Raw genomic sequence first — 9,651 nt, forward strand, 5'->3', positions numbered from 1 at the left:
CCCATCCAACCCTGGGTAAATACTGTCTGACCGCCAGCCACATCATCTTCAGGGCTAGGGACTGGCGTGGAGCTCTGCAGAGACCCCAAAAGATTAATTGACCCCAATTGAGCTTCCAGCATTTATCAACCATTTATTGACCCCCAGACATTTATCGTTGGCGGTCTATATTGACCACTTTGGGGAACCCTGCTATAGATTATAATCACTACCTCATAAAGCTGTAAACATCTATAAAAGCAGACATCATGTGGTAAATAGTAAATATTTTAAAATCATTTTAAAAGAGCAGATATCTGCTGAGTGTTTGAAATTATTTGAAAAGAAGGAAATCTGACATCTCAGTTGTTTTCATTTGGGATTTATATCAGCAAGAATAGCGTCTTGTTCCCATTAGGCCTTGTAGTCCCAGTCCCTTGCTCAGTGGGAAGGACATTTCAGAAAGGAATTGGATCACATTTCATTGACATGTTTCTCTTCTTTTTATGCCAAATAAATTTGGTGGGCCCTTCAAGGAGATGAGAAAGGGGACAATAGATCATTTGAACAGCTGCTAAAGTTTTGTTCTAAGAATCAGGTCCCCCTAGCCAAGGTAAACATGAGATCAGTAAAATATTGTAATTTCTCACAGTCATTTTGAGAAGTTAGCTTGAAAATGACATTACTGTCATCACAAAGCCCTCAAGAATGAACATGTGTTACAGTTTACATGTATCTTTTGTCTGAAATGTCTGGTTGAGTTGCTACCATATGTTTTAATCTTCAATACAGTCCAGGTACTATAGATGTAAACAAGGGTTTCTAGACTTACATCTATGAGTATTTCATACTTTATTTAAAATAAGCATAAATATACCTCATAACTTTGGCACTCTTAAACTGAAAGAACATGATCCAGCGGAGCAAGGTTTATTAGCAAGTGTTCAAGAAAGAGGAGCCTCAAATATCTGTGCATTTATGTTTTCCCAAATTGCATCTTTTGTGATAAGTTTCTGTTTACCAGGAAAATAAATGCCATATTTAGAAGTGACCTTCAGTTTCATGAGCTTTCCTTGTCATTATTGGTAAATCTGTGAGCTTTTAAATAGAGTATTTTAGCGGTTTTTATTTGTATTAAAATATTTAGCTTTAAAACTAAGTAATCCAAATCAGTTATGGATGAGCAGTGTCCTAGCAACTCTAAGAACTATTCCCAGTGATTATGACAAAACACTTTTTTTAATAATGTAGAGGAACATGAGATGAAAAATCAAAAATGTAAAACTATTATTGATTCTAAATATGCACTAGTTATTTTTCATGCCCAAGCCTTTACAAAATAATGCATGCATAAAGTAGAAATAATATATAAATGTAAGGTAGCAAGCTAAATAAGTGCATGATTAGCTCTTACAGTGTAAGAAAAAAATATCCTTTATGAGTTTGTTTAATAACAGCAACTAGAACCCCCATCAATAGAAGTACAAATTGTGTTTATTTTGGTACTAGAGATTGCAATAACAAGTCTAAAAAAGGGCAGGGATACAACCCCCTTATATAGGTTTATGCAAATCAAGGTATACATGTAGCTGCTATTTCTGTGAGAGTTATTCAGAGTCACAGCTGGGCTGTTATTCCTTTTGCTATTAATTTCAGTGAGCCTTATATTTGTATCTAATGCTTTGCATATACTATATGGAGCTAAGTCAAAGAAGGTTAACTTGCTTTGAGGGCTGCTAAATAATCCTCCTTTGATTTGTGTGATAAAATAATGGATTGAAAAAAAAATAGAACTTAATATTATAAAAGCAATGAAATTCAATTTACTGCGGTATACCAGATGGAAAGCATTCCTTGGGTTTGCTCCAATCCTTTCTGCTTAATTTCCAATGGCATCAACTTCATTAAAAGAATTAAAGGGAAAAAAATACTTTTTTCTCACTTCTGTAATATGGCACAGAAAATGATGCTACCTTTCAAATTGTGTACTATAAAACAAACACATGAAAACCAAAGATCTTTGGCATATTAAGTATTTGTGCTAAATGGCATAATAATATTTGTGCCAAAATAAAGGTACAAAGTGTCATAGATAGATAAACTGACAGACAGACGAAACGAAACATTTGCTGCCAGAAATGCAGGCAGCTGGGCAAGGAGAATTACTGTAGTGCTTTCCCGGATTTTGTTTGAGGAGATCTTACTTGGACTTTGTGATTACACATTGCTTGTACTTATAAGATAGTAATACACTTTCAGATAGTCTTTGTGTCTTGCATAGACAATGGGTTGTTGTGGATACAATATGATTGTCAAAGAAATCAATGCATAGTAAACTCTCTTACTTGAGAATTCATATGAAAGAATCAATTTTAATTATTTGTAACGATTGTCTTCATTCTAGTCTGTCTTCATTAATCTATCACTTAAGATAAAGCAAGAATAAAGAATTGTCAGAAAGCGTCTTATGCTTTAGTCCTTGTATTTATTACATATAGCAAGCCACACTTATGGGTGGGGGAACAGTGTCAATTTTGTTTTAACATGGTTATGTATTTGTTTTTGACATTCATGTGGATTAAGAGCCATAGCTTTGTAACAATTCTAGGCAAGCCTGTAGGAAAAAAAAATCTTAGCTAAACAACAGCTAACAAGTTTCCTAAAGCACTATTTAAAGAGCTGGGCAATTTTTCACACCCAAGGCAACCTGTTTTCCAAAATGCAGAGCACCTTCTTTATCAGATTAGTCATGGTGCATAATCAGAAAGAGCCCTGCAATTAAAGGTGAAGTACATAGCATTTTTGTAGAGAGGACAGAGAAAAGTCAGCCTAACTATCTTAGGTTTTTGTACCTATACAGGATATATTTCTTCAGCTATCAACAAAAGCATTTATATCACAGGCCTTCTTTCTGCACGTCCACGTATATCAATATCATGTCTGCAGATCCCCTTTCGAGTGCCTCATTGCCCACTGACCTAAACAATTGTTCACCGCAGGCTTAGATATACTCACATTACAAGATGATACAATGCAATCCTAAACACTACCACTTAATTGCCTCATTAAAAGAGGCAAATTAGGAGTGTTTCCTTTCAGTCTTCTTGTAATGCAGCCTCTATTTTGTGCTATTAAATTCTAGAGCTAGAGAGTATATAGATTTCAAACAATGGAATTGGAGCATTCCTTTCTTTAGGGTTAAAAGAAAAATATCATACACATCCACACAGGAGCTCACTCCCCCCAGGCTACTAATTCCTGGTGCACTATCTTTCAAATATCAGCTGTACTGTTGCCAGATCTCTGACACCCACAGACCACAAGATGACTTTGCATTTCCCACCATTTGGAGGAAAGCTCCAGGCAAGCCTTAGGTCTAATCCCAAGGGGTTAGGAGACCAAAGAAAATAGAGGCTTGGAATGGAATGCAGATGGACTTTGTCACTGGCATATCAAAATACTAAAAATAATCTTGGCTACATTGCAGCCTTTTGCATTTCTGGTAATGAAATAAAATCATAAATCATAAGACTAAGCAAAATAAATATCATCTAGCATTGGTACCATGTGATGAAAGCAACGTGCCCTGCCCTGGTTGCTATTTCTTCAACATTAGTAAGAACATTTTGGGAAAGGGAAAGCTTCTACAAAAAAAGGATACAATGAAAGGGTTTCACATTATTTCTGTTAAACAGTATGTTAAATATAAAGCTGGGACCAGTCCACAGTGGAGGACCTACTGTAGTCTGTCAGGACTGTAGCATTAAGGCACAGAGAATTAGTCCTTAAAATAGGATTCACCAGAGGATGTCTTTGTTCTTTCTGAGAAATGTTAAATGTCATTGGAAAAATATGGGAGAGTAAGAAACTTGGCAAGAGGAAGAGAATTCCATTTGGAAGGTTTTGATAAGAAACATACTTGACTGTACTGAAGCAGACAGCACTTATCACTATGGGGAAGCTGAACTGACATGTCTGACTAAAAGAACCATTCAAATTTTCTTTTTTACTCTAAAGGCTAGACTGTGAATGAAGAATTCTGTTGGCAGCATACATTTTTTAACTAAGGGGAGAAGTAAGGAACACCATCTCATTGGTTTCATCCACAAAGCCAATTATAGCTAAAGGGGCAGTGATAAATCTTTACTCTGCTGAAACTCAACCTCGCATCAGTGACTAGTTAACAGCCAAAGCATCACAAACTTGATACTGTAAGATATTTTTATTACAGATAAGAAGGATACCATATGTATACAGAGAGAGAGAGAGAGAGAGAGAGAGAAGGAGAAGATCTGCTTACAGGTTAACGACTGCCCTGTTTAGCAACTGTTCGAATTTATGACGGCACAGAAAAAGTAACTTTACAATGGGTCCTCGCATTTATGACCATCACAGCGTCCCTGTGGTCATATGATAGCCATTCAGGCGCTTCACAACTGGCATGCATTTATGACTGTTACAGCGTCTCGTGGTCACATGATCACCATTTGTACACTTCACAGCCAGCTTCCGACAAGCAGTCAATGGAGTCAATGGAGAAACCAGCAGTTAAATCGCAAGTTGCAGTTATGTGATGTCTCGCTTACAACCGTGGGTGGTTAGCTTAATGACTGCAGCAGAAATGACATAAGCCCGGCACGGTCACGTGATGTTTCGCTTAGCAACTGAGTTGCCAGTCCCAATTGTCATTAAGGGAGGACCACCTCTACTGCCAAACACAGAAATAGCCCTACATATATGTCAATCCCCAGGTTTAAATCCTAAGCCTTTTACTTCTGCTCTGTCCAGTCAACGGACTTTATGCCACCCTTTTCCCAGCCTTGAGATTGGAAGGCACGTATACAGTGTTTACACAATGGTTCTATCTGGCCTAAGCAGCAATGGTTTCCACCTCACCAACTTCAGTCTTTACAAGGAGGATGAGACTCAGATGTGCAGGAAAATCACCTAACTGCTAACCACTACCACCACTACCATCCATATACTTAATAACCCTGACAGAGAAGTCCTTGTGGCAGTTACTTACAATTCTGTACTACTTCCTGCTTCCCTCTTTTATGCTGTCCACCTAGGCAGCTAATAGGTGCAATGGGAAGAGTGTTTCCCATTCCCACAGTGTCATATAGACTGCAGACTAAATTTTCAGCACAGTGATCAGCATGAATGCATCTGTATGTATGTATGTATCTGTGTATTTAATTTGTATGCCACTTGACTCCCAATGACTCTGGTGAATGAATGAATTCCTAAGAAGTTTATCTAGGATTACTAGTGTAAAGTAATAATAATAGAGAACCAAGTTCCCTAAAAGAAATCTTGACAGTTGCCAACCCATACAATGTATATCCAGAGGAGAGTGTTGAGATGTTTTGAGAGGCTTTGATAACAATTTCAGAGACAAAAATGAGGCGAAGGAGGCCTGGCCAGGTACTGTTGGCAACATACAAGGAGTTTGTGGCAAATGTGCAGGCATTTGTCAGCAGTAAAATTCATGTGAGCAGCATTCCCTGTACATGGAAATTACAAAAATCAGGACATTCTCTTCATAGAGTTGCAAGATACACAGGATGCTTCCTGGCACAACATACGATGCATCAAGTATATCGTTTAGTTGAGAAACCATGTGCTGTAACTTCAGGAATTCTATAACCATGTGTTGTGTCTGTGTGCGTGTATTCCTATAATGTAGACAACTTCCTGTAATAAGTCCATAGTAGTGTGCAAAATAAGGTTTTAGCCAGGGGAAGAGGGTCATAGTAGACAAATATTCCACTTTTTGAACAGAAAGCAATGAGTGTATTTTCTTTTCCCACGAAAATGTTACCATATTTTTCCGACTATAAGACGATACTTTTTTCTAAAATCCTTACCCTAAAAATTGAAGGGCGTCTTATTCAAGGAAGTCAGCCAAGAATCGCGCGGTTGCAAAACTGCCCATACTTTGTTTCTGCAGAGAGGCTTCCTCCTATTGCTAGCCTCCAATCACGAGTGAAATAGCTTGTCTCCCAAACAGACTTCCTCCAGTCACGAGCCTGATGTAACTGACGTCAGCTGATGCTGAACAAACCAATTAGAGGAAATCTGTTTGCAGAGACAAGCTATCGGCAGTTTGAATGTAATCTGTTATGCAAAAGAGCCTGGAAATAGAGCTGCAGAGAGACGGTTTGGACCTCCTCCCACCGAGTGTATCAGGTCAATGTTAACTAATTACTAAATAAAAATGTGTTCTGCACTATCTTTAAAATATTGATTTCTTAATTTTGGGTTGGAAAAGTGGGGGTCATCTTGTACATGGGGGCGTCTTATTGTCAGAAAAATACGGTACTTATAATGTTTCACACTCATTATTCCAAATAATTTCTGTGTAAATAGCCAGAATTCTCATATGAATTGTTTGTGCTGTATTTTTTGTTAAGAAGTTATCTACATCTAACATCCTCCTTCCTTTTTATTGTAGGAATCTGAACTTTTGACTGTGGAATTTGATGAGATTGAATTGAATGAAATGTTGAAGAAGCTTTCAGAGATTGAAGACAGCATTATTTCTCTGACCCAAGCATCCTGACTTTTCAGTTAAAACAGTATTTGACATACTAAGGTTGACTTTAGTTACATATGTAGATTATTTTGGACATCATGCTGTTTGTTGCAACAGTGTTTCAGAACTTATACATAAATATGGGATCAAACAGGAAAAAATTATAACTGAGGCAATGCAAAGTTGCGCATTAAAACAAAAGAACATAGTTGGATTAATTTAAAGAAAATATTCCTGCAGAAAAATGGAGAATGTTGCTATTACATGTTTGTTTTTTTTCTAGAGCTGTTGACATCCAGAGAAAGAGTTCCTCTGACTCTAATTAGGAAACATGTAAAAACAGAAAATAGTTCAAAGTCTTGCTCAAGCATTTTCTTGGGCTGGTATTGCCGTTTGTATAGCAAAAGAACAAATGCATCTTCCATTATTCTGCCATAAGATCTGACACAAGAATGTGAAAAGCGTTGAGTGTGTGCTTGATGAATTTACAGCAGACCAAAGTGGAACCCCCAACTGCTTCATCAAGTGAATTTGCAGCAATGGCTGCTGTATTTTTGTAGATCCAGGAGAGGGAATCCCTTAAGAAATTTCTGGTTTTTTAATTTTTCTTCATATTTTTCACCAGTTCAAAAAGGATTGTTACTTGAGGAAAATGAAACAGTAGCGTACTTTAGTTCCATCTTCTTTTTCTAGAACAGAGTGGGAAATTTTAGACTCCCATGCTAGAAATATTTAATCATTTATAAGAGCTACATAGTGTTCATTACCAATGGAGAGTAAATGTATATTCACAAGAGTTTTCGGCATTAATTATTTCATCATCTAAAGCAGTGTGGTATTGTGTACTACAGAACTCATTGAAAATGTAGAGTGTATGGACAAAACATTAAAGGGACATGGATATAAATTCTAGAATGTCTCAGTGCTTACAATCTAAACTTTTATCCCAAATCACCTTCTCATCCACCCAGTTTTCCTCTGCTACTCAACTTGGCCCTCTGTGAAATAATTCATATTTTTAAATGTTGCCTTAGAAACTAGTCTTTGAAATGTTTATTCCAGAATGTATGCTTTCTACTTTATGATACAGCTGTTGACTTTTTTTAATGTCCACCAGGCTATCTGTACAATACACAGCATCTCCTTTTATGCCAAGCAGGCATATTCCTATGTGGTGATTTCATACCACAGTATCTGCCCTGGTATTAATTATGCACTATAAACTTTTAAGTAGTGCCTTCTCAAGGGAGTTCGTCAGTTATCTTTGTTCATATCTGAATAAAAGCTGCAACAGCTCTTTCTAGAAAATCAATAACTATGGCAGTACAAAAAAATAACAAATGTCTGTCACACCCAGCTAATCTGCAGTAGTTGGCCTATTACAATCTGTTGGTGTTCTCAAATCCTACAAAAGCTGTAATAAAGTTCATAAATGTTACAATTAGCATTAGAAAAAAGTACAGTTCTTAAGGAACCGTGTATTGCATTTATTTAACATACACAGATGTATGATGTTCTTATGACATTAAATGCCTCATTGACTATTTGCAGAAGTGCAAGCATAAAATGCCTTTACAATTTAAACTGCCCTTCAGCTTGATGCCCTCCAAAGACTTTCCAATTACAAGTCCCAGAATTTCCAGTTAGTTATAAATTATGATCCCAAAACTTCCCAAGGGCATATGGTTGGGGAAAGTTGGTTTAAAGCATAATCTTTAAGCTTCTGTTCAAAATACAGTTAGATTGTTTACATAGATTTTATTTTAATTTGGTTTCATATAGAGTTGTATTAATTAAGATGATTTACTTCTGATTCTTGTGGTTATGGGTAAACAGGGATATAAAATGAACGTTTTCTCTTGTCTATATAGTTTATGAGGTAAGAGATTAACTTTTTTTCATTTGTTTATCTGAAGATTAGAAATTGCAGTTAAAATGTTACTGCATTCTTAATCTCTGTTATTTTCTAAATATATTGCTTTTTCCATTACTGATATCACTGTGTGGTTAATTCATCAAGTCATTGAACCTTGTTTTCCTACACTACTTCCAGTTCACTGCCACCTTAGTGCTTCCTGCTCCTGTTAGCCATAATAGTGCCTCTAAAACAACTTTTGTCTTGCGCTGTTCTGTAACTGTTTAACTTCTTTAATTTTCTGAATATTTTCAGACAAAAAGCAGGCAGGCAGGCGGAGGGAGGGGGGGAGTTTTATCCCACCACGAGTTCATTTCTTAGCCTATAATAATACTCGTTATTATGTACTGAAATACTACTTATTTATTGAAATCTTATCTGCAAGATCATTTTCTCTTCTATTTGCTTAAGTTTTTATTGAATTATTATTATTATTATTATTATTATTATTATTATTATTATTATTATTATTCTGTGAAGTATAATTTTGCCGTTTTCTCTGCTTCTATTGGCAGAATCTTGTGAATCTTGTGCTCTGGATAATCATACAAATAATATATTTAAAAGCTTCAAAATGTATTTATCAGTGTTCTACATAAAAAATATATATCTTTTTTTGCTTTGTTATGATACAGTTCCTGAAGTTCCTGTATTTTTCCTGAACGTTTGCTTGCTTTTTTCCGCTACTTCCAGGAATTTTATATGGGTGTGTATTCCAAATATTTAGAAAGAGCGGCTTAGTTTAGCCAAGGACAGTTATGGCTATTCACATAGAAAACCTTTTAGGGAGATAATTTGACATGGCAATAGGGTAGGCCAGTGTTCTTTTCTAGCAGCCTATCTGGAGCTGAATTTCCTCCATCAGATTATAATGAAGAAAGGTAGCATGAATGTTTCTAATTTTGAAAAATCGCTGTGGATTAGATGGATGGAAGAGACCAGGAAAATAAATATAGGCAGTTGTTTAAACAGAGAGCACAAATATATATGTAGGATGTGAGAACAAGCCTCTAAATAAAAAACAACAAAGACAAATTAGGAACTATATTTCAGCTCCATGTCCTACTTGTAAACTTCTGGATGCATCTGGCTAACAATTATTTTAAATATTTGCTAGAAGGGAAGTACCTTCCTATGATTTAGTAGGGCATTCCGCATGCCATGATCCCTATTTAAAGTTTCTGGATGCTATTCAAAGCAATTGAGCTTCCCCTCAATC

At 36.2% G+C, this 9,651-nt stretch overlaps 1 protein-coding gene across 1 annotated transcript in view; it reads left to right on the plus strand.

The window, feature by feature from the left end:
- Window positions 1-8,513, plus strand: part of COMMD1 (copper metabolism domain containing 1) — an 87,694-nt gene extending 79,181 nt beyond the window's left edge. The window contains exon 3 of the mRNA XM_088133962.1: window positions 6,437-8,513. Coding sequence (XP_087990088.1) covers window positions 6,437-6,544 — 108 coding nt within the window. The 3' untranslated portion in view covers window positions 6,545-8,513. The remainder of the gene's footprint in view (window positions 1-6,436) is intronic.
- The last annotated feature ends 1,138 nt before the right edge of the window (window positions 8,514-9,651 follow it).

Source organism: Python bivittatus, unplaced genomic scaffold (genome assembly GCF_059951505.1).
Source record: "Python bivittatus isolate LINGU-HERP-01145 unplaced genomic scaffold, Pbiv_v1 ctg000020_np1212, whole genome shotgun sequence".
Lineage (NCBI taxonomy): Eukaryota > Metazoa > Chordata > Lepidosauria > Squamata > Pythonidae > Python > Python bivittatus.